Genomic DNA, 23,415 nt, shown 5'->3' on the forward strand with positions numbered 1-23,415 from the left:
TGCAGAAGTAGCTGCCTGAACTACAAACATCAACAAAGGCATGGCATTTGCCATAACAGTGAGATATGGCATCCCACCTCTTGGTAGGTACTGGAAGCTCAGTACTTAATTATAAAGAAGAATCTACTAATTTTTTAACATGCATGTAAATCAAACCAATGGACCATAGGTTATCCCAGAAATTCAGAGAGTAATCTCATAAAAATGCTCCTTGATACTTAATTCTTAAACAGATACGCTACAACCAAATCAAATTTTGAAGCACATCTGTGGACCATGCTGTTATCATCTCTTTTGCCCGTGCCATAATTTTTCTAATTACCTCTGGTCATTGGTGAAGCATGCACTTGTAGCTTCCGCAGAAGTATGAGCTCCAATGATAGCGCGAGTACATTGAGCTGACACACCATCCCATATTCGCACACCCCCATCTTTGGAAGCAGTCACATACATGCTACCATTCGATGAATACCGAACCTGCAAAAGTAGCTGATATGAGAAGATATAGATAGAGAGAGACAGACAGACAGACAGAAATAGAAGCACTTGAGCAATATGACCATATCATAGTTTCTTACTTCTGTCAGCGTTACATTTCCTAAGGACCGGGAAGAGACCAGGGTGTGCAAAAGTAAACAGATGGTGGATTAAGCAGAATATAATTTATAAAATTTGATAATTAAAGAAAAGGATGGCGTACCTGATTTATAGCCCCACCGGCATCTCTCTCCTGCGAGGTTGATGACAAGTAGCATTGAAAAGTATGGACATCATATAAATGTGCAATATGATGGTCAGTCCCTGCAGAAACATGTTACTACTTAGAAATGAGACAATCAGCTTAACCAACAAGATTTACTCAGATAGAAAACAATAACCATTCTTCTACAGCAATAGCCTCTACTTAGAGGATACAAAATCCTACTAGCCAACTTCATTCATGATAGAATAACCTTAATCTGTGTACCTTGTCCACATCTCTAGCTCATCATTAATCACGTGTTTATGCTCCTTATATTGCCTTATTATAATCTATAACCCACATTAATCTCCATAACATTTTGTATGTATTCCTCTATATCTCATCTTGATCAGATAGATGGCATAAGCCAGCTAGTGTTTTTGAGTTCTCGTAGCTTTTGATAGTCCTTGTCATCACTGCAAATGTGGCCCATATATATGTGCGTGTGCGGGGTGGGGGGAGGTGGGTAAAAACAAGAAGTTGGAACACTAGAAAAACACAAATCATTTCAAAATGTACACGGAAAAAAACCTAACAAGTCTGCCATTTACAAATACATCAATGCTTAAAAATTATGCAAAGTAATTGTCCTGGAAAAGATTCTCTGCATTAGTCAGAGATAAGATCCATCTACTGTAGCAGGCTTGAAGGTAAGTACAGCACATCAGGAATCAATCATGCTATAGATAAAAATATCCAACTGAATCTATTAAATTGAAATGAAAAAAGAAGGTTGAAGTATTAAAATGCAAGGCATATATATATATATATATATATATATATATATCAAAACATAGTACCACTTGAGTCTTCATATTTTGGTCACAATTAAAACTGCTAATGTAACTGATAATATATGAAATTCAAATATGATATAAAAGTAAAATCCAACCAAATTCTAATGATTTATCACTTACGCAAATTTTATATCATATACAACAAGATGCCAACTTCGAATTTATACTTTATGGTCACAGCAATAATAAACTAGTAAACACAAACAACATGATAGGTTATAATTTTAAATACTCCTAGGTAAATTAACTTGCAATTTTGTGATAAGACATGAAAAGTCAAGTAATATATAATAAACTAAAAAAGAAAATGAAAAAGTTGAGTTTTTTAAAAAAGATGGTTACTGGAAATTCTTATATTGTGCCTTTGATACTTACCTCAAGAGCTTCTACAAGAAAAATCACATCCACTTGTGACTTAAACTACTCTCCACTTTTCGGACCCAACTAGGAGCAACCCCTAGTGTGGTGTTCTCTGACCTTCGGTTCGAGTATGTGAAACGCAAGTTCCATTGCTGGTTGAAACTCTTTGTTGGAATGGTTCAACCCTTTGGAACAATCCACCTGAAACAAAAAGACAAAGCAGGATTTCTCCCTAGTTTTCCCTCTCTGCGTGGCCATGTAGTCCCTCAATGACTCGATCCTCTAGCTTCTGTGTGTTCTTACTAGCTAGAAAATAACATAGATGCCAAACAATTACAACAAATAACCAGGAAGAAAGGAGATAGTAAGAGCCAACCAAAAATTGTAAAAATTATTACACGCATGCAAATAAGTTCTTTATTAATCACATTAATCTCACTAGGCAACAACCTTTGCTAAAAGGGAAAGTAGTCTTTTATAAAAAAATTCTAATGGCTAGTTAGACTCCTTTACCAAATAATTTTTTTGCTAATAATCCACATGTTGAAGGCTTATTATTTTTCATAAAATATAACACTAGAAAATCTATTTCTGCCACTAAGGGTCAAATTAGTCCACAAAACCCAATTTGCTCCAACATTCCATTTGGAAAATGGCCCAAAATAGTCAAAGATAAAGAATAGTATACTTTGGAAGCTCAACATCACACTCCAACGTTCTCCTTGAAGCTCAACTTTTCCTTAGTAATTTGCTTTGGTTGGGAGATAGTTTGACTTGGTCCAAAGGATGACTTCTTGACTTTGCAACGGGTAGTTTATTGTCCCTTTTCTAACTTCCTTGGTCCATGGTACATCTAACATCCAACTTGACCCTTCTAACAGCTAGTTCACTTGACTTTCCCTCAGTAGTGAATTTGACTTAGCCACTTGGGACAAGGAACTCCAATGCCTTGATGATGTTGACCATACTAGCACTTGGGTTCGTTGAAACCTACCCTGATCTAAATTGGGTATCCCATCAATTTTCCATAACCTTCCTAGCATTGCCACATCATCACTACCCTGTCCACATCGTCATCTCTTGTGTTGGTTCTCCAACTCCATAAGGAATATGAGGACTCTAAGAATGGGGTTTTATTCATCATCTTCTGTAGACAATTTTTGACATAATACATGCCTCTAACTATCCAACATTAACCCTGTTCTGTCACCTAGAAGCTTGTAATACCTACTTGACCACCTTTAACCAACTATAACTTGCCATTGCCATCTCCAATCAGAAAAATTTTACATGGCATGTCATCCTCTCATCAAGTTGAAATACATTGAGACTGTTACCGCTTAAACTAGCAGGGGTCGTCAAAATGGATCCTTGAAGGGTTACTACTAGGCTAAGGGCAACAATGGAGTGATAGCCCGTTGTCACCTCAGCTAAGGCTCCCTACTCTTTGTGGACTTACACCAATGGGAGGAGACCCGTTAAGATAAAGATCACGAAATGGATGGACCGATGATAGGGGGAGGGGTGATCCTTGAAGCCTATTCACAAGAGAGGCTCAAATATGTGGCTTGTTTGTCTTGGAAGACAAGATGGAAGGCTCTCAAGGAAGGTCTTGGGGAGAATTTCAAGGATTAGGTTTTGAGTATGTGTCTTATAAAGGATATCCCTAAGCCCTAGAATTCTTATGGAAACTTGGGTTCCAGGTGATCTTTGAAGAATTAACCTTAATAGTCCATGGGACCACACGGGACCAAGTGGACCCGAGGTTAGGTCAAGGGGATAGGATTTAGCAACCAATGATATGCTTGACTTAATTAGGGAGGGGAAAGGAATCAAGGAATGAATTTTCAATAAAAGGCAATGTAAGGATCTGAGTGAGGTTTCTAGCCTTAGGGAAACAAAGGGCAAGAATTGGTCTTCAAGCTAGGGCTTGCGATATCTCAAGATCCCACCATCAGAATCTCGTAAAATTTGGAGGGCTTCTTGAGGACACACCAACGCAGTTGTGGACCAAAAATCTAAGTATTTGGATGGTTAGATTGTAAGATAATTGATGTCGTAGGTGACCTAGAGGGCTAGACGTAGAGAAGAGGGGAGGGGAGAAGGACAATAGGTTTCAAGTGATCACCTTATGATGGAAAGTGCCTAATCCATTGGGGAGATTTGGATTCAAGAGTAGTTATGACTATGGACATTGAATTTTCTATGGCAAAGAGGCCTCACAGACAACTTCGCATAGCATTAGGGCAGCAGCAAAAGCAGCTTCAAGAACTTTATACTTCGTTTTGCAAGATTGATGGCTTATCAAGATGAATTTCAATGAAGAAGCATCTCTAGGAACATTCATTCATAATACATGGCCCATACATGAAGCATCACTATCTAGAAACCGAATTTCCACAACTTCACATAAATGGATGTAGTAAATTAGCCCTAGTATAGCGAAATCCCAGCAACAATGTATGTGACAAGAATAGAAAAGAAAATAGCATTAAATTGTACTTACATGTATTAAGAGTATATCCAACCATCAAGAATTTGTTAATCAAGAAGCTCCAAGACAAGAGAAAATAATCCAAACATCAAAATTCATTCCATGCTCCAAAATTCATCCTCCAAGAAGGATACCAAAATTCTCAAGAGAGATACAAGTCCAATCCAAGTGATGATGCTAAAATGAATTCACATCACTTGTATTTATACACTTCTAATGAGTTCAATTTAGCTAATTAGGCCTACATTAGCCCCTAGAATAAAATAATGTGCAAAATAACTAACTTTTGGTGACAAGCCCACAAAACTAGCTCATAAACAAAAGAATAAGCCTCTCAAGAGGTTGAATGATCAATAATACATGTCGTTGGGCCTTGTAAGAAGCCTGATGAAGTCCATAAGTGCCATAATGATGAATAGGACTCACAAAAGTAGTGGACAAGAGGTTGGCCCCTTGTTCTCCAAATAATAAACCTGTGGTGCTGCTCCCAATGGGTGTGGGGGCACATAAGTAACCTCATGGGTCTCCAAGTAGATCGAAGATGCCTGTAGACCATCTATAAGGACTCAAACGATAATGTAAGCGATGCCACATCATCATACAAGTCCTGGATCATCTGCAAAGTGCATGATACAACTATGGGGCCGGTTGGGCATGGTGAACCAAGTGCATTTTCCTCGTCCAATAAATGAAACTTGAGCAATCTCTGAACATCTCTGGGGATCCATGGAATGTTGTCTATTGTTGTGAAGGCCCATGGCTCTCTACACACACCCTACATGTGCCAATGTAGCCCTCTGAAGGGTTAGGACCCTGTATAGGGAGACCAAACACAAAATGGAGACCATTTGTAATCCTGCATAAGATCCAATGCATCCCCTTGCCTTCCAATACAACAAGTCATTTAAAGAAATCGAGTTAAAGAGCTTGCAAACCATGGACAACAAGTGGGCACTTCATAATGGCATGCCCTTCCATAGTGGGCTTTGGCATGTCCTAATGTCTCTAAGCTCCAAGCGAGTTTAACCAAGTGCCCTATTAGGTGGTTTCTACTTTTAAAGGGGATGATATGTCCAAGGTACATCCTTCAAATGGTGGCGGCATGTGATAAAGTGATGGTATGAAGTAGGGGATGGAGGGGGCAATCTTGGGTCTCATGCCAAGGTACAAGGGTAGCTAATAAAGGTGAAGCCCACACTTGGATATATAATGTATAGGAGGGAGAAACTGTGGTACATGAGTCACCCCAGCCTTGATTTTTCCACCATTCTTCATTTGCCTTTTGACTTTTATGATTTTTCTTTGGTTAACCACTCGGAGCTCAAGGAGTAAGAGCATGATATGCAAGGTATAGCAATGGATACCCCCTTTGAGGTGGGGCCGTTCATTGCCCACCAGGGGTTGGGAGAATCATGAGTTATTGAATGATAAAAGAGGCTCATCTAGGGCCTATAGGAACCAAGGTGATGGCCATGAGAATGGGATAGACCGTAGAGCACATGCATTGGCTTTTGCCCACGTGCTAAATATGTTTGTCTCGGCCATCTTTTGCATTTTGTGGCACATTTTCCTGTTGAATGTGGCCAATTATGCTTTTACATTTCTTTTCAGCTGCATCAACCTTCGGGGTTATCGTTCCAGGCCCTACCCAAGGTGTGGGCAAGGGGAAGGGGAACGTTGACCCTATGTGGACCTAGGTGGGAGGAATGATGAATGGGGTTATAATGAGCAGAAGGAGAGTGATATATGTGGAAGAGGGAGCAGGACCACGCAACCAAAATCAGGGTTTCCCATGAAGTACTATCCCTAAATCCCAAAGGTCAGTAAAAGAGATCCCACAGGACTAGGGTCCAAGGTTAACATCCAAAAGAGGTCTAGGGGACAAGAGCACAGACCTAGCCCACTCTTTCCGCTGAATCCCCCATTAATCCATGCCCAAAAGTTTCCATGATAAGTAAACTACAATACTTAAATACCAAATGACAAGGCATACCTTTAGGTTTGGGAGGCCCACCTTCAAACATACGATCATGACAGATGGGTGAGGGCCCACATGGTTATCTCAAGTGGCGGAGAAGTGGCACAATAAGCTAGTTGGTGGCTACAAGGGGCTATTGGCTATCGGCTGAGGACCATCTCCTAGAAAAAAAAAAATTCTAGCAATGTCACCCACAAAATGGTGAGTAACAAAGACCAAGTTGACTTTTTGACATTCCATGACCACTTGCACCTAGAAACATGAACTGTCTCGAGAAACATCGAAAGTTGTCAATGTGATATTGCCATGTATGAGAACTATCTGAGGGATACGACATCAATTCCAAGGCCACATAAAAACTCTATAGGCACATAACCATGAAGAAAGTCATAGGAGCTCCTTGACGTGGGCTAGATAAGCCATACACTAGTGATCACCCCAATAAAAAGCAAGTTCCACTAAAACCATTATTCCACATATAAGCCCACCCAAGGCCCTCCAATCCTATCCAGGATGAAGGAACCAAAGGAACTAGCCATGGTCTCACCAAACCTACAAGGCCTCACACGACTGTTACAAGGTTTTTGACCTGTGACCTTGGGCTTACAATGGTGGTAAAATATGTTGCAAAAAATGGTATGTACCCCTGTTGACATGAGAGATAACAGATGGCTTCAACTGCAAGGCACATGCTCTACAAGGGAGGATGTGAGAACCCTATTACCCACCAAAAGTGGGTGACCCCACAAGAGAATTTTTTTCCTGGATATCTCTTCAACCAGCAGCCCTTAATAATCAGTAGTGTAGTCGATATATTGTGCCATTTGATTTTTGTTCCCTGAACCAATCATATGTTTCCTTGCCAATTTATCAAGAGCATATGTTCAAAAGTGGGCAATCCAATCCTAAAGATATGTTTTTCATTGTACAATCAAGTACTTATGCTTGTTTTTTCGTGGCATATTGGGCATGGATTATTGGGTGACTTGGAAGAAGGAATGGTTTCGACTGTAGTTTTGTTCCCTCACCTTAAATAGGGGGTTAATCCTCAACCCTAGTCCTGTGGGATCTCCCTTATTGGCCTATGGCTTCTGGAAGGGCACTACTTGGGAAACACCGATTTCAATAACAAATTCCTATTTTCTCATTTCACATTTTTCACCCCTCTACATATTACAAGCCCTATTTCATCATCTTACCTCTTTGGGTCCACATGACCATTGGGTCCGCAAAGCACTAGTACAACCCCTCCCCTTGTCCACATGTCTAGGTCAGGCCTGGAAATGTTGCCCCCAAGGTTGATGCAGCTAAAAGAATGTTAAAAGCATATCATGGCCACGAGCAAGAAGCAAAAGAAAAGAATATCATAAAATGCAAAAGATCGTCAGGACATTACAATAGCATGTGGGCAAAAGCCAAACATGAGCTCTACCCCTTCATCATGGCCATCACCTTAGCTCCTAGCACCACCATGAGTGCCCCCGAATCATTAAGGAACCCATGCACATCCCAACTAGTGGGTGATGAACTGCCCCACCTTAAGGGGGTAATAGTTGGTGCATATCTCTCACAGCATGCTCTTATTTCCTAGATCCTCGAGCGGTAATAGAAATAAAAATCATAAAACGGCAAAAGGAAAATAATGTGTTGAAGTTTCTAAATTTACTTACTTAGAAACCCTCCATGCACTTTATCTGATTTATTCCTACCTACTTGTTATTCCTTAACAAGTTATTTACAATGTAAATACTGAAAATAAACACTAGTGCATGCTCAACATATTACAAATCAGCAACTAAAAGAAACAAGAACAAACACACCACATGACACCATTATTTTTGGATTAATGTCCCCGGAAAAACCCAATGCGGGAAAATTGGTGCAGCTATCTAAGGGTTTTCTTATTAAGAAATATCAGAGTACAATCTGAGTGCTGAAACTGGCCTACCCAACAGAGAATTTCCTTGGCAGCAATACCTCTCTGCTTTAGACAAATCTACTGGCTAAAACCACAGATAATCCTTCCGGCAACTACTCAACACCAATCTACCCCTGAAACCCCAGCATCTGCCCAATCTGAACTACCTCAGCCTCTCCTAGCCCAGCGTTGGCCCTGCGTCAGCTCTTGGAGCCTTTGCATCAACTACACTGGCCACTCTAGTGCTCTGTGCAGCACTTAGCTGCCTCTAAGTGGACCTGCGCTAGCACTGGTTGCTCCTGCATCACTCTCTCTGGCTACTCTGCTGCTCTCCCGACACTATCTCTGCCTCTCTGTCTCTCTGTACTTAATGCCCCTCAGCTGCTCTCCAATCATTGATTCTATCTCTCTTAGCAAACCCCGCTCTAAAGAATAGAATGACTGATCACTCTGGTGTATCCTCCAAGTAACCCTCAAGCCTCCTCTTATACTTTTCCCGTTGACATCTCAACGGCCAAGATTAAGTCCCTAATCAACGGCTAAGATTAGATCTGGCTTGATCCATGTCTTTTGGACCATTCTAACACAGATTCATATTAATACACATTAATATTTTATTTTCCATGAGTTTAGACTTAGGGAATCCATTAAAGATATTAATTATTTTAATATCTCCTGATCTGTTTAGAATCTGCCCAAACCGTTTCTGGGTATTGGAGATCTCATGTGCCCCAACTTCTCCACCAAATTTCGTGGCTAGAGCACATCTGATGCTACCCCAAATCAACATAATGAAGGGTGAAAAAACAAAGGTCGGGGTAACTCATGTATCCACGATTGCTCCCTCCTACATCTATACACCAAAATATGTGGACATCCCTCATCATTACCATCCTTGAACCCATGGCATTTGGCTTTGAGACCATCGTGTCCCCATCCATCTCATCATTATTCACATGACCCCTATCAATTAAAGGATGTACCTTGGACCTGTCTTTCCCCTTAGGGGTTGAGAACACCTAATAGGGTTGTTTATTAGCCACTCCTACCTAAGGAGGTAACACTATTACAAGCTTAAAACCCCAAATTTGGAAGGGGAGCCCACTATGAAATCTCAATGTGCCCTTGATTAACAAGTGTGGTTCACTTAGATGCACTAATGAATTAGTATACGCGATGGTGAGGAAGTGCATTGGATCTTATATGTAACTGACAGGCGGTTTCATCATGGGCTAGGCAACTTAATTCGGGCCCAAACCCACCTAAGGATCATATTGACGCTCCTAGGGGATGCGTTGAGACTCGAGAGCCATGGGACTCCATCATGTGTTAGAGCATCCTTTCATGCCATGGGAACCTTCAGCACCCTCAACAGTCAGCTCATTGCCCCATATTATTCACGAGATGATGCACTTGGACCAATGAGCCCTGACCGTCTTAGCATTATGGCAGTTAATCCAAGGCCCAGAGGAGGTTTGTCTCACCCTTGAGACATGGGAGGGCAAGCACCATCATCAAAGCCCTCGTTATTGGAGCAGTACAAGCTTTTCTATCATCATGAGACCCATGAGACCAGTTCTTGTGCCCCAAACCCAATTTGGGGCCCCACATGATGACTTGCATGAAGACTAAGGGGCCATCCCCTTGTTCGAGATTAATAGAGCCATCTCTCACATTTTGGCACAAAGAGGACTCACTGTGGCCCTCCCAGGGCCCTACATCAGCATGACGTCATCAAATTGACTAGCATTTCAATGGTTAATTTATAATTTGTGAAAGCTACTTGGTCGAGCTTGTGACCAAGGCTTGTTTCTTGCCCCGTTATTTTAATGTTTGGGGGGCTAATTAGGCTAATTCGTTTTAGTGAGACTCATATAAATAGAACCCACTCTCATTTGTGAGAGATCGTCATCATCACTTGGATTCTTCTCTTGTAAAGGAACGTGCACTTTTTCTCTGGAGCTATTGGAGGTTCTTTTGATGCATTTTGACAATTAGAGCTGAAATTTTCGATCTTCATTGGAGCTATCTCATGATTTGTGGATGGATATATCATATTATCATCTTGTAAGTGCTTCTTGTTGAATATTTTTCTTGGAATAATGCCTAATGCATGGAATTGTTGTAACTAGGTTAATGCCCTACTTTGTTGAATATCATTTTGGAAAGCTATTTGGTTCACAATTGCATATGTTACTCATTGTATGGCAAATGATGAATGCTCCTAGTGGATGAAGTTTTGTCTTGCTTCCATAAAACTCCTTAAATTTTGAGTGGGTTAATGTTGAAGGTTGGTAGCTAGGGCAACCTTTTCCCTCCTTAAGGATGATTTTGGCCAATTTAAAAGCATCTAGGACTCCATAACCCAAAGGACTATGCAATATTCCAATGAATTTGGTGATCAAACTCTTCTTTCTCCATATTTTATCTTCCTAAATTTTTGTCCCCTAAAGGTAGGGCAGAAATCTAGGGCTTGCAGCGAAATTTTAGGGAGCTTATTTTTTAGGAATCTGAGAGTCCAAACATCAAGCTCAAGGTCTAGGCTACCTATGATCCAAGTTTGGTGGGCATCCGCCCGAGTTTCATCCATAAAATATCTTGCCCTATGTGCTACTCCAAGAGGGAAAAACCCAAGTTTTTCTCTCAACTTGGGGACTTCTTTGATGGTTGTATGAACTTAGTATTCATTGGAATAAATCATAAAAAGCCCTTTCTTCTTCTTTCTTTGACTTTGGGAGTGCCTTGCAAGTATTTCTTCCCACGATTATCCATAAAACCCTAGGTCTAGCACAAGTCTTTCCTAGGTCTTTCAAAGGAAGTGAAGAGCCTCTTCGAAGTGTTAAAGCATTTGATAGAGCTCCTTTGAGAGGTCCTTCCCCATCACCTGGAGTTTTGATCTTAGGATACCTATTATCATCGCAAATCTAGAACAGTAAGTCTTGATCTCCTTGAGAGCCTTTCTTGGAGAGATTTTTAGCTTCTTTGAAGCATTGAACCATTATTGTGTCTCTCCTTGAACGGGATTTGTGGAATCACTTCACACCTAATCATTAGTCTATTCATTCTTAGTGATTTCCTTCCTACCGCGACTCCTCCCATCGCTGAAAGTCCAAAAAGAGTAGGGGACTTTGACTGAGGTGACAATGGGTCATTGTCCCATTGTTGTCACTTTATCTAGTAGTTGTCCCTTAGCTTTTCCCTTTCTTAGGACCCTGCTAGATTGTGTGGTAACAAACGCCATAATCTTGCTCCTCTCACCTAAAAATATCAACCAAGAAAATGTAAAATACAGGGAGAGAATGGGACAAAAGTCCTATCCCTTTCAAACATGGCAATAATCAAAATGAAATAACTAATAAAACTAAAATGATGGAAATAGAAACAATCCGGCAAAACATCTAACTAAATTAAAGCAAGCAAAATAACATCACATTAATAAATGAAATGACACAAGCAAAAATGACAAATAGCATTCAACAAAATGACCCTGATAGCATTAGCCTATACCTTTGTCATAGAGGTTGAGGGCTTTCCCATTGTCGAGCAATGGAAGTCTATCACCATTCGGATAACCAATGTAGAAGGAGTTTTCACCGACAATCTCAACAATAATGTACGGGTTTAACTATGAACCTAAGTTGCACGAAACGGGGAAACGGGGAAGCGAAACGAAACGCGACCTCCCCAAATTTTGGAAACGGGGAAACGCGAATATATATAATAATATATATATATATATTAAAAACATTTAAAAATTATTAATATATATATGTGCAATCATAAAGCATTAATGATACATTTACTTAAACATTTTAACATTAAGATTAAATTTACATCACAATGATCACATTTACTCATGAGTCATCACATAATGAAAGTAAAAATATAGGAACTGGAAAATCCAAAATCAGCCTTTATTTATATTAGTATATGAGGCTGCAAGTACAATAAAGACTATAAGGCTGCAAGAACTATAGAGACAAGTCACAAAAGACTAATCCTCATCAAAAATAGAAGCAGCAGAATGCTCAACAGTGGATGGTGGTGCTGAAGAAGATGATGCACCAATTCCACTTCCAGAATCCTCCTCAATATTCAGGGCAGCAAGAGAGAGATCCTCAATATTCAGGGCAGAATGAGAGGCACTGCTCTTTTATAACTTTAGAAATGGTTTCTAGAACAGCTTAGAAACCCTAAAAAAAATTAAAAACTAATTAGAAAAAAAAAAAAATTTAAAACAAGTAATTTTTTTGGGGAAACGGGGCCCGTACGGCTTGGAAACGCGTTTCCGGCCGTACGGGCACGTTTCCATTTCGGGAAACGTGTACGCGGAAACGCGTTTCCGTTTCGTTTCCGGCCGGAAACGGACCCTGTACCTGCGTTTCCTGCAACTTAGCTATGAACTCTCGAACAAACCATGATTACTTGGTTTTCCACCCTTTTTGTTCCATAGAAGCACCAAGTTGCTACTTTGGAAGTCGCCTTTGTGAGTCTTTCCATCGAATTTCTTCTTTATGATTTCTTGGTGTTTGATGAAGTGATCAAATGCTTTTCTTCCTTTTTATCCAACGCAATCACTAGTGAAATCCTTTCTTTCATAGCACCAAAATCAGTAGAAACATGTTGTAAAATGTGAAATACAGGAAGTTTCAAATGAATAGGCAAAGTTACCTCCATCCTATATACAAGCTCAAATGGGCTCTTGCCGATTGAATCTTTTTGAGTAATTTTATCGGCCCTATTGCCTCAAAATCTATCAAGTCCTATGAGGAGAGCTCACAAGACAAGAGTTGGACCAGGTGACAACACTATGTGGGGAGCCCATTGTCACCACAACCACCACATCTTGTTCTTTAGTGGATTCTCACCACAAGGGAGGCTTCCTCGTGTAGGTCACCTAATGGATATTCAAATCTAAGGCTTGGAGGTGACAAGGATAAACTTAATATAGGTACTCAACTTAAGGACGGGGCTCAAGTGAGCTCAAACAAGGCAAAGCGTACCCTCCTAAAGACCTAGTGCACAAGTGAACTAGGCTTCGTGAATAGGCAAGGTTAACAGGCTTACCTAGGTACACAAGGCCAAGGAAAGGCTTGAATAAATGAATACGATCAATTTTAGGGACAACAAGCCCCAAGTTGAAACCCCAAGGGATAGCTCAATTGGTCAAGTTCCCGTTGCTAAGTACCTTGCCAGTTGGGAGTTCACAGGGTCAAACCTCCTCAATGCCCTTGGGGTTAGGCCTGTTGACCCTGCCGCCTACACCTACCTACAGGTCAGTGAGAAAAGCCTTCAACCCCACAAGGTGTTGTTGGTGGCAGGGAACTCAGAGAAGGGGATGTCACTCTAATCCCAACTCTCTCCGTTTGAGCTATCTCCTAGGTTAGCTAAGGGGGGCGGTCCCTAATGGAAATTTAAGTTAAAAAAAAAACAAAGATGTGAGTTTCTAGGAGAATTGTTAGAGCTAAATAGATTATTTATTTAAGATTTACAAGCAAACCTGTTATGAGCAATAACCATAAACACATAAGATAAGCATGAGATACATAAAAAACCAGTGCCTTCAAAGTATTGCTCTTTAAGAAATGAAAATTTTTATTTTATTTTTGCTTAGAATGAAGTCAAACGCTTTCAAATGCAAGCCCAAATAACCTGACTTGGGTTTCCCAACGGAAAAGGGTTACTTAGCTTATGCTTTAGCTTTCTTCTTTAAACTTGAATTGCCTCCAGGAACACCTGTAGGAAAGCAAGCAAAAGAGTTAGCGTGAAAAAAAAAAAAAAAAAAATACGGCCTCAAATGCTAGATAAAACCAATATACACACAAATGAAAGAAGAAAATATGGGATAATTTTTCAAGATAGAAAATAAGCAAAGGGCTCAGGAAACCCCCTTTAAATAAATCTTTTGATGTCTTATGAGATTGTTGGCTTGAACAACTTGTGGGACCTTTGATATCCTTGGAGGTGACTATTCCAACTGAAGAAGTCCTCACACTCCAATAGAGTTGGCAACCTATCCTTTGAAACACAAAAATGCCTGCAAACCAATTGTTAGCGCAAAAGAGACTTGGCATATAGAGACCAAGTTGAGTTTGACATTCAACCGAAAATGACAAGCTACAACAAGAGCACAAAACATACCAAGCCCAAAGGAGATTTGAGATAGCTACAAATCTCTCCTCCCTAGACAATAATGCTTTCAGGCAAATGCACAAAAAAAAAACAACTAGATAGCAATGTATAATCGAATGAATAATAACATTAAATGACACAGGGATACCTCATCAACCAAAGAATGCACCACAAGAGAAGCTAGTAACCCCAAAGACTTTTATTTATTTATATAAAAGTTGAGTACAAAATCCAGCAGAGTCTCCGCAAGCCCAACAGCTCATTCTATCCATCACAAATGAGAGCTCAAGACTCATATAAATAAGAAAATGGGAGATGATCCCAAGGAAAATTCCAATGACAAGTGGATATGGATTGACAATCCCAATGTAGAAAATCAAATCACAAGTGGCAAGCTGACTGGCTGTAGGCAGAAAACTTGATTCCTTGGCTGTCCATCGAATATCCTCAAATCTGCTGTGTGTTTGGCTGCCTCTAAACTGCTGTTGACACCTCAAACAGCCAAGCCAACCAACTGTTGTGTAAGCTGTTATGAAAATCTGCGTATTGGTTGATTTGCGTGGAGCTGGACTGAACTGCGTATCATCCTTTTTGGCTGGCAATAACATATCCCTGCGCTGTCCCATTGGCTGATATGTATGTGAGTGGGAGACAAGTGAGAGTAAGTGGGGGACAAGAACTGTCCCATGTGGCAGTTTTGTCCCCACTCAAACTTTTCCAAATCCGTGAGCTTAAAATATGCATAAACTGCTGCGTATAAACTTCACTGCTCCATGAGTTTTAGTGGGGGACAAGTGGGAGACAAAGTCTGTCCTATGTGGCAGTTTTGTCCCCATTCAAACTTTAATTTGCACCAACATATTGAAATAAATAAAATTATTTGAACTTTAGTCATATGTAATATTTCAACGTTGCCTCTTTAACTTAACGTTGGACCATTTGACTTGCCACTTGGAACTTTGACTGATTTTCCTCCATGTGGTGGGCCCCACATTGCTACTGCATCACCTTTGATATTCCTTTAACTTTCCATGTCAAAATTTGATTTATTTTGACTATGGAAAATTTCTAAATTTTTCCAATTATTCAATTTTTTTATTTTTTTCCTCATTTTTGCCACTGTCATTTGAAAAATCGACTTTTGAGGGGCTCTAAGTCATTCTTTGACCCCCAAAGTGGGTCTTAGGATAATGCTGGGCCTCTGAAGATGAATTTCGAGTAGTCATACACCCCATACATTTCCTAAGGCCACTTATTTACACCATTACATAGAAAATAATTAAAAAATCTCGTTTTGCGGGAAATTTTTAATTATTAAAAAATCCTACTTAGACCTAGCCAAATTCCACGAAACATTTTGTGTGATCTAGTATGGTAATATACATCGACTCTAGACACCAAGATGTGTCAGGGGCTCAATCTTCAAACCGTCAACCCGGCTTTGGGGTAAAACATGAGTGAAAAAATCCAGAAAATTATCCGCCTCTAAAAAAGAAGGGATAATTAACCGGATAAAAAAAACACTCCAAGGTGTACTCGTTTGCTGATCGAGTCCCAACATCCTAGGCCTGTTACAAATTCAAAACTCATCATAACTAGTATCACTTATTACAATTCCCCGTAGGGTGTGGAATCTGGGTACAAGAAAGATGATGAGAAGATAGAAGTAGAGTTAAAAAACTCTGTTGACTGATGATATCTGATGGTACAAATGTCCTCTAGATCATCCTTGGGCATGGAGTCTTCACATAATCATCAGGTGCCACTCTAGTGGTCAACATTTGGCTCCATATGGGGATGCATGCTATATATGAAGTGATAGTGTGCAAGAACCTGGAATCTGCATCCACTGACAAAAGACATATATCAGCAGTATCCATTCAAAATATCATCAATTGAAATAAAGTATAGAAACGAAGAAATGGAAATTTATTCTAAGAGCATAAATGACAATTTATTTATGAAATAAAACTACTTAAACAAAAATGACACAAGATAAGGTTAGAAATATGATACAAAAAGATGCCCCATGGCATCAGATAATTTCTTTGTAGAACAATTTGAGCAGTTGGCCGTTCACAGGTAACTCGAGTGGTTCTCCATCCAAAGTGCTCAAATGGTAGGAATTTTGTCCAGCTGCTTCCCTGATAATGTATGGTCCAAGCCACAAACTGTCAAACTTACCATGATTTCCTGGCTTTTCATTCCTGCGATCCCATAGCAAAACCATATCATTGTTAGAAAACATTCTATTCCTAGATGATTTGTCAAAATTTCTTTTTACTTTCGATTGATTTTTACAACAATGCTCAAATGCTCTTCTTCTGGTTTCATCCAATTCTACAATTTGGTCAATCCTGCATTGCACAAAATCTTTATCAGATGTAAAACTTTGTAGCAACTGGTAAGTTGGTAACCTCAAATGCACAGGAAGGGTAACATCCAAGCCATAAACTAACTCAAAGGGACTCTTCCCAGTAGAACTCTTCTTTGTAATCCTATCAGCCCACAAAGCATATTTAATTTTACTATCCCATGCCCGTTTGTTATCCCCTACTATCTTCTTGATTATGGTTATCAAATTCTTATTACTAGACTCTGCTAAGCCATTACCTTGAGGATAGTAGTTTGATGAATGGGATAAAACAATGCCATACTTAAAGCAAAATGATGAGAATTGAGCAGAGCTAAAAGCCTTGGCATTGTCGGTGGTTATTTTGGCAGGGACACCAAAACGAGTGATAATCTTATCTTCAAGAAAATCTATCACTACTTTTTCGGTGGCGTGTTTTGTAGGGATGGCCTCTACCCATTTAGTAAAATAATCAGTGGCAGTTATAATCCATGAGTAGCCATTACTCGAATTTTCATTAAATTTCCCTATAAAATCTAGCCCCCAATGTTGAAAGGGAGCCTCCACGACCACAGGCTGAAGAGGCAAAGTGGCTAACTTCTGCTTCCCAGTGAATAGTTGACAAGCTTGGCAACCTCTAACATACTTGTGCACATCAGCAAAAATAGATGGCCAAAATAACCAGCCCTCAAGATTTTGTGGGTAGTAGTCTTAGCAGCATAATGCCCTCCACAAAATCCTGAATGAAACTCAGATAGAAGCTTTTTGGCTTCAACTTCATCAACACACCTAAGTATTACCCCCTCCGGATTTCTCCAACCCAGACCATCCTTCATAATGCAATATTTAGTTGCTATAAGCCTTAATGCTCTTCTCTTATGGCTAACTAAATGGTTAGGACATGATCAATTTTGCAAATAATAAATAATGTATTTATACCATTCAAGTTGACCCAATTTTTGAATTTTTGATGAAGTTAATTCCAAATCATTTTGACAAATCATTCCTATCGCTTTCTCATTTCCTTCAGTCAAGATTTTGGCCAATCCCTGGCCTTTCACAAGCTTGGTAGGTCTAATATCCAAATCGTACTCCTGAATCTTCGAGACCCACCTAGCTCGAGTTCCTAAGCAATCAGCTTGGACTAAAATATCCTTTACAGCGGAGTGGGGAACAAATGCAATTATCCTAGAATACCCTACATAAACTTTGAACTGTTTAAGAGACTTGACTAAAGCATAAGTTTGTTTCTCCATGGTGCTATACTTCAACTCAGACCCTTGGAGGGACCTACTCATAAAAGCAATAAGCTGCTCATGCCCTTCATTATTCTTTTGAAGCAACACCCCAACAATAGTATCTTCGGATGCAAAAGAGAAAATCAAAAACTCCTTTGAATAATCAGGGCTTATTAGAACAGGTGCTTTGACAATAGAATCCTTTATTTCCCGAAAACCTTTTCTACCCTCATTTCCCCAAACAAACTTAACATCTTTCTTTAAGAGGGTTTGGATGGGTTTGACAATCTCAGCATAATTTGGAATGAACCTTCTAAGAAAATTAATCTTTCCTAAGAAGGATTGAAGAGTTTTAATATTATGAGGCAAAGGAATCTTTTGAATAGCCTCAACTCTTTCAGGGTCAATCTTGATCCCATCCTTTGAAATGATGTGACCAAGCAACTTCCCTTCAGTCACTCCAAAAATAGATTTAGCAGGATTTAAGGATATTCCATACTCTCTACACCTATCAAAAATTTGCCTTAGGTGGCTTATATGGGAAATTCCATTTTTAGAAAAAACAGTTAAATCATCTTGATAGATCTCAAGAAATTTCCCAATTAAACCCTTAAAGGCATAGTCCATAGCCCTTTAAAAAGTTGCTCCAGCGTTCGTTAATCCAAAAGGCATCCTTAAATATTCAAAAGTACCCCATGGTGTGCTGAATGTTGTCTTATGCCTATCCTCCTTTTTCACCAAGACTTGGTTGTATCCTGAAAATCCATCTAACAAAGACATCATTCCAGATCCTGTTACCCTTTGCAATAATGTTTCCATATTAGGTAAAGGGTAATTATCTTTTTTACATGCTAAATTAAGATTTCGAAAGTCTACACATAGCCTGATTGATCCATTCTTCTTCCTCACAATAACCAAATTTGAACACCATGTGGAATGCCTAGTGTGAGCAATAATACCAGCCTGAAGCATCTTTCGCAATTCCTTTTGTACCAAGGGGGCTAACTTAGGATTGATTTGCCTAAGTTTCTGCCTAAAGGGTTTGGCATTTTCGTCCTTAAGAGGGATAGTATGTTCCATAACATCTTCCCTATAACCTTTCAACTCATCATATGAAAAAGCCAAAACATCTCTATATTCATGAAGTAAATTTATCAAATTCTTCCCTTCTTGCTCATTGGTACCCTTGCCTATTTTAATAACCTTTGGGTCATGAGGGGTACCAATATTCACTTCAATGAATTCCCCTGGGCCAATTTTCTTATCATCTTTTCTCTTTGATGCATCATGTCTGTCAAACACTTGCTCCAAGGCTACACGTTCCCTAGGAGTAGGATTTGTCACCACATTACACTCCTCATAATCACATCCTTCCTCTTTGTAGCCAGCCTTAAATTCAAAAAATTCCTCCATGTTATTTAAAAAACGAACCACCTGGCTTTCATCATTAAAGATTTGCCAATGCTCTAGATTGACAGGAACTGATGGCCTAAAGATAATTTCCATCTTAATTTTATCATCCACCAAGTTCTCTCCAAGCTGTAATGTAGATGCAGCAACAGCCAGCTCATCAGTTTGTTTATTTCCTTCCCTAGGAATTGCTTTAAGGTCTAATGCATCAAAATATTCCATATTATCCCAAACAGCATTTAGATACTTCTTTAATCTATCATTCTTGCATGCAAATTGATTCTTAGTTTGAAGAATGACTAGATCAGAATCCCCCTTGATACTAAGCAACTTTATCCTCAAGTCTTTTGCCAACTCAAGACCCAACAATAGAGCCTCATACTCTGCTACATTGTTGGTCGCATCGAATTCCAGTCTATAGGCAAACTTGAATATGTGACCAAGACGGGAGGTAAGGACAATTCCAGCACCCTTACCATACCTAGAATGGGCACCATCAAAATTCATGTGCCAAACTCCATCTTTTTTACAATCAACCTCCTCCTCCAAAGGAGGAAAAGAATTAGCCAGAATAGCATAGTTTCCCAAGTTATCAGATTCATACACAATTTCATTATGAGGCTCCCTGGGATTTTCTATATGAAACTTTCTCTCCAATTCCCTATCCAATCTAACCATGATGCCCTCACTATTAGGGATGGTAGCATAACTTAAATCCATTTGCAAACTACCCCCAATATCAGCTCCCCACTTTCTAGACAATAACATCCCCCAAGCATCAGGCACATCAATCACCACAATATCCATGGTGATCATAATGTCAGGATGTACAGCTAGGTGGACTTGAAGATCTTTTATCAAACCACACACTTTAATGATCTTTGAATCCATTGCACAAATGTTGTGGTAGGGTCTAGAAATCCTCAAATTTAACTGATTCATGGCTTTCTTAGTCATGACACAAGATGATGCCCCAGAGTCAAACATACAATTGTGTAAAAGCATTCCATTGACCAACATAGTTATGAAAAAACGTTGGTGGTCTCTGTTATCTCTACACATATCACTACTTTGCAGAGTGATAGGGGCATCCTCATATCTATCCTTAGAAAAATTAGACATTTCTTTTCCATTGGGAGCATCAATGGCTTTCAACAATTTATATCTTTGGGAGGGAATCTTCATGATTTCAGTGACAGGAACTAAAATCTTAGCATTATTAATCCATCCTCCCAAGTCTATATTCAACTTCGATGTGGGTGGAGTGAAAGTTTTACTATGATTTCTTTCTTTATTCTTGGCTATCTCTAAAATTTGAGTTGATGAAGGCTTCTCTCCATATAATTCAGTGATCCTATCCAAATCTTCAAAATTATTTATACTATAGGAGGATGGAGTCTTTTTATTTACCTTCTGACTACTCTCCATAGCTCCCATCCAATTTTCCAAGGACAAATGATGCTCTTTTCCAACTACATTGATTTGTTCACTTGTTCCCATCATATCTCCTTCTTGGATCCTTCTTGCATAAGGACAAGTGAGTTCATCATGTATGTCACAATAAGGCATGGAATCATCAACTAAGTTTGTAGACTCGAGTGGATTAGGTGGCCTATGGTCATTGGGAGGTCCTCTTTTTTGCCATCTATCATTTACTCTATTTGGGAATCTCCCACCTTGATTTCTTTCCATGGCCACTAATCGATTTTGGATAGCATTCATTTGACTGGTGTGATTTGCCTCCATACTCTTGATGAGTTGGGTTAACTGCTTAATAGGATCATGCGTAGTCTCTTCTTTGGACTTGCCTATGGAATCGTTTGGTTTCGATGGCCCTCTATTGAAACCAGGAATTTCAGATTTTCCTGATTGCTTTCTAGCCCTTTCTATCTTTAAGGCTTCAGATTGAGCTACACTCAGATTCGTAGGCTCCTTCCTCCTCAACTCATAGGCAGTGTCAACCCCAAAAGCATCTAGATATGAGCATAAAAGAAATTCATCAGGAGGTTTAACAGTAGCAGGCATGCTTTTTACTAGTTCATTGAATCTCTTGTTAAACTCCTCCATGGTCTCATTCTCATTTTTCTTCATGTTGCTAATGGCATTGATCAAATGCCTATTTTCCTTCTTCTCTCCGAACTTATTTAAAAATGCAGTCAGAATGGCTTGTAAAGAGTTATATGAGTTAGCAGGTTGCTCAGTGAGCCAATCAATAGCATCCTCTTCTAAAGATAAAACAAAAAGCCTCATCTTCACATCCTCATAATTAGCAGTGTTACACCATTTAAAGATACAAACATTAAAGTTTTTCACATGTGATGTAGCACTAATGGCATTGTTACCTTGAAAGGAAGGCAACTTTTCAATAGCCTTGTCAGGGATATTATGAGGATAGCCATTTATGTTAGTAAACTCACAAGGAGCAAAAAGATCATTCATGATGCTAGGCTCAACTTGTTCTTGAAAAAGCAAATGAATATCAGAAATAGCCTCTTGCCCAAGACTAGCAAGAGCTCTACTACGAGAGAGTCTATTCAACCTCTCTCTAAAAACCCTTTCAGGATCAGGAGAGGGGCTAACTAGACCACTTGAATTTCTCCTAGTAGAGACTCTTGCAAAATTTGGATTGAGTGGAGTCGCCACTTGAGCAAGAATCTAAATCTAAAGTTCAAAATGTTGAAACCAAAAGGTTAGTCGATTTCCCAGGTACAAGAAAGCTTGTCCCCGGCAACGGCGCCAAAGATGTTGACCCTACCGCCTACACCTACCTACAGGTCAGTGAGAAAAGCCTTCAACCCCACAAGGTGTGGTTGGTCGCAGGGAACTCAGAGAAGGGGCTGTCACTCTAATCCCAACTCTCTCCGTTTGAGCTATCTCCTAGGTTAGCTAAGGGGGGCGGTCCCTAATGTAAATTTAAGTTAAAAAAAAACAAAGATGTGAGTTTCTAGGAGAATTGTTAGAGCTAAATAGATTATTTATTTAAGATTTACAAGCAAACCTGATATGAGCAATAACCATAAACACATAAGATAAGCATGAGATACATAAACAACCAGTGCCTTCAAAGTATTGCTCTTTAAGAAATGAAAATTTTTATTTTATTTTTGCTTAGAATGAAGTCAAACGCTTTCAAATGCAAGCCCAAATAACCTGACTTGGGTTTCCCAACGGAAAAGGGTTACTTAGCTTATGCTTTAGCTTTCTTCTTTAAACTTGAATTGCCTCCAGGAACACCTGTAGGAAAGCAAGCAAAAGAGTTAGCGTGAAAAAAAAAAAATACGGCCTCAAATGCTAGATAAAACCAATATACACACAAATGAAAGAAGAAAATATGGGATAATTTTTCAAGATAGAAAATAAGCAAAGGGCTCAGGAAACCCCCTTTAAATAAATCTTTTGATGTCTTATGAGATTGTTGGCTTGAACAACTTGTGGGACCTTTGATATCCTTGGAGGTGACTATTCCAACCGAAGAAGTCCTCACACTCCAATAGAGTTGGCAACCTATCCTTTGAAACACAAAAGTGCCTGCAAACCAATTGTTAGCGCAAAAGAGACTTGGCATATAGAGACCAAGTTGAGTTTGTCATTCAACCGAAAATGACAAGCTACAACAAGAGCACAAAACATACCAAGCCCAAAGGAGATTTGAGATAGCTACAAATCTCTCCTCCCTAGACAATAATGCTTTCAGGCAAATGCACAAAAAAAAAACAACTAGATAACAATGTATAATCGAATGAATAATAACATTAAATGACACAGGGATACTTCATCAACCAAAGAATGCACCACAAGAGAAGCTAGTAACCCCAAAGACTTATTTATTTATATAAAAGTTGAGTACAAAATCCAGCAGAGTCTCCGCAAGCCCAACAGCTCATTCTATATATCACAAATGAGAGCTCAAGACTCATATAAATAAGAAAATGGGAGATGATCCCAAGGAAAATTCCAATGACAAGTGGAGATGGATTGACAATCCCAATGTAG

General features: G+C 39.4%; 1 protein-coding gene across 1 annotated transcript in view; it reads right to left on the bottom strand.

Moving 5' to 3' along the window:
- LOC149222569 (Transducin/WD40 repeat-like superfamily protein) overlaps window positions 1-23,415 on the bottom strand; it is a 416,287-nt gene that overhangs the window by 151,321 nt on the left and 241,551 nt on the right. The window contains exons 10-11 of the mRNA XM_089385511.1: window positions 701-801; window positions 323-477 (exon numbers count right to left, since the gene is read on the bottom strand). Of these exons, the coding sequence (XP_089241637.1) occupies window positions 323-477; window positions 701-801 (256 nt within the window). The remainder of the gene's footprint in view (window positions 1-322; window positions 478-700; window positions 802-23,415) is intronic.

The sequence above is a fragment of the Pinus tabuliformis genome, chromosome Q (assembly GCF_031772625.1).
Source record: "Pinus tabuliformis cultivar Carrire ecotype Pingquan chromosome Q, CPIR1, whole genome shotgun sequence".
NCBI classification, from domain to species: Eukaryota; Viridiplantae; Streptophyta; class Pinopsida; order Pinales; family Pinaceae; genus Pinus; species Pinus tabuliformis.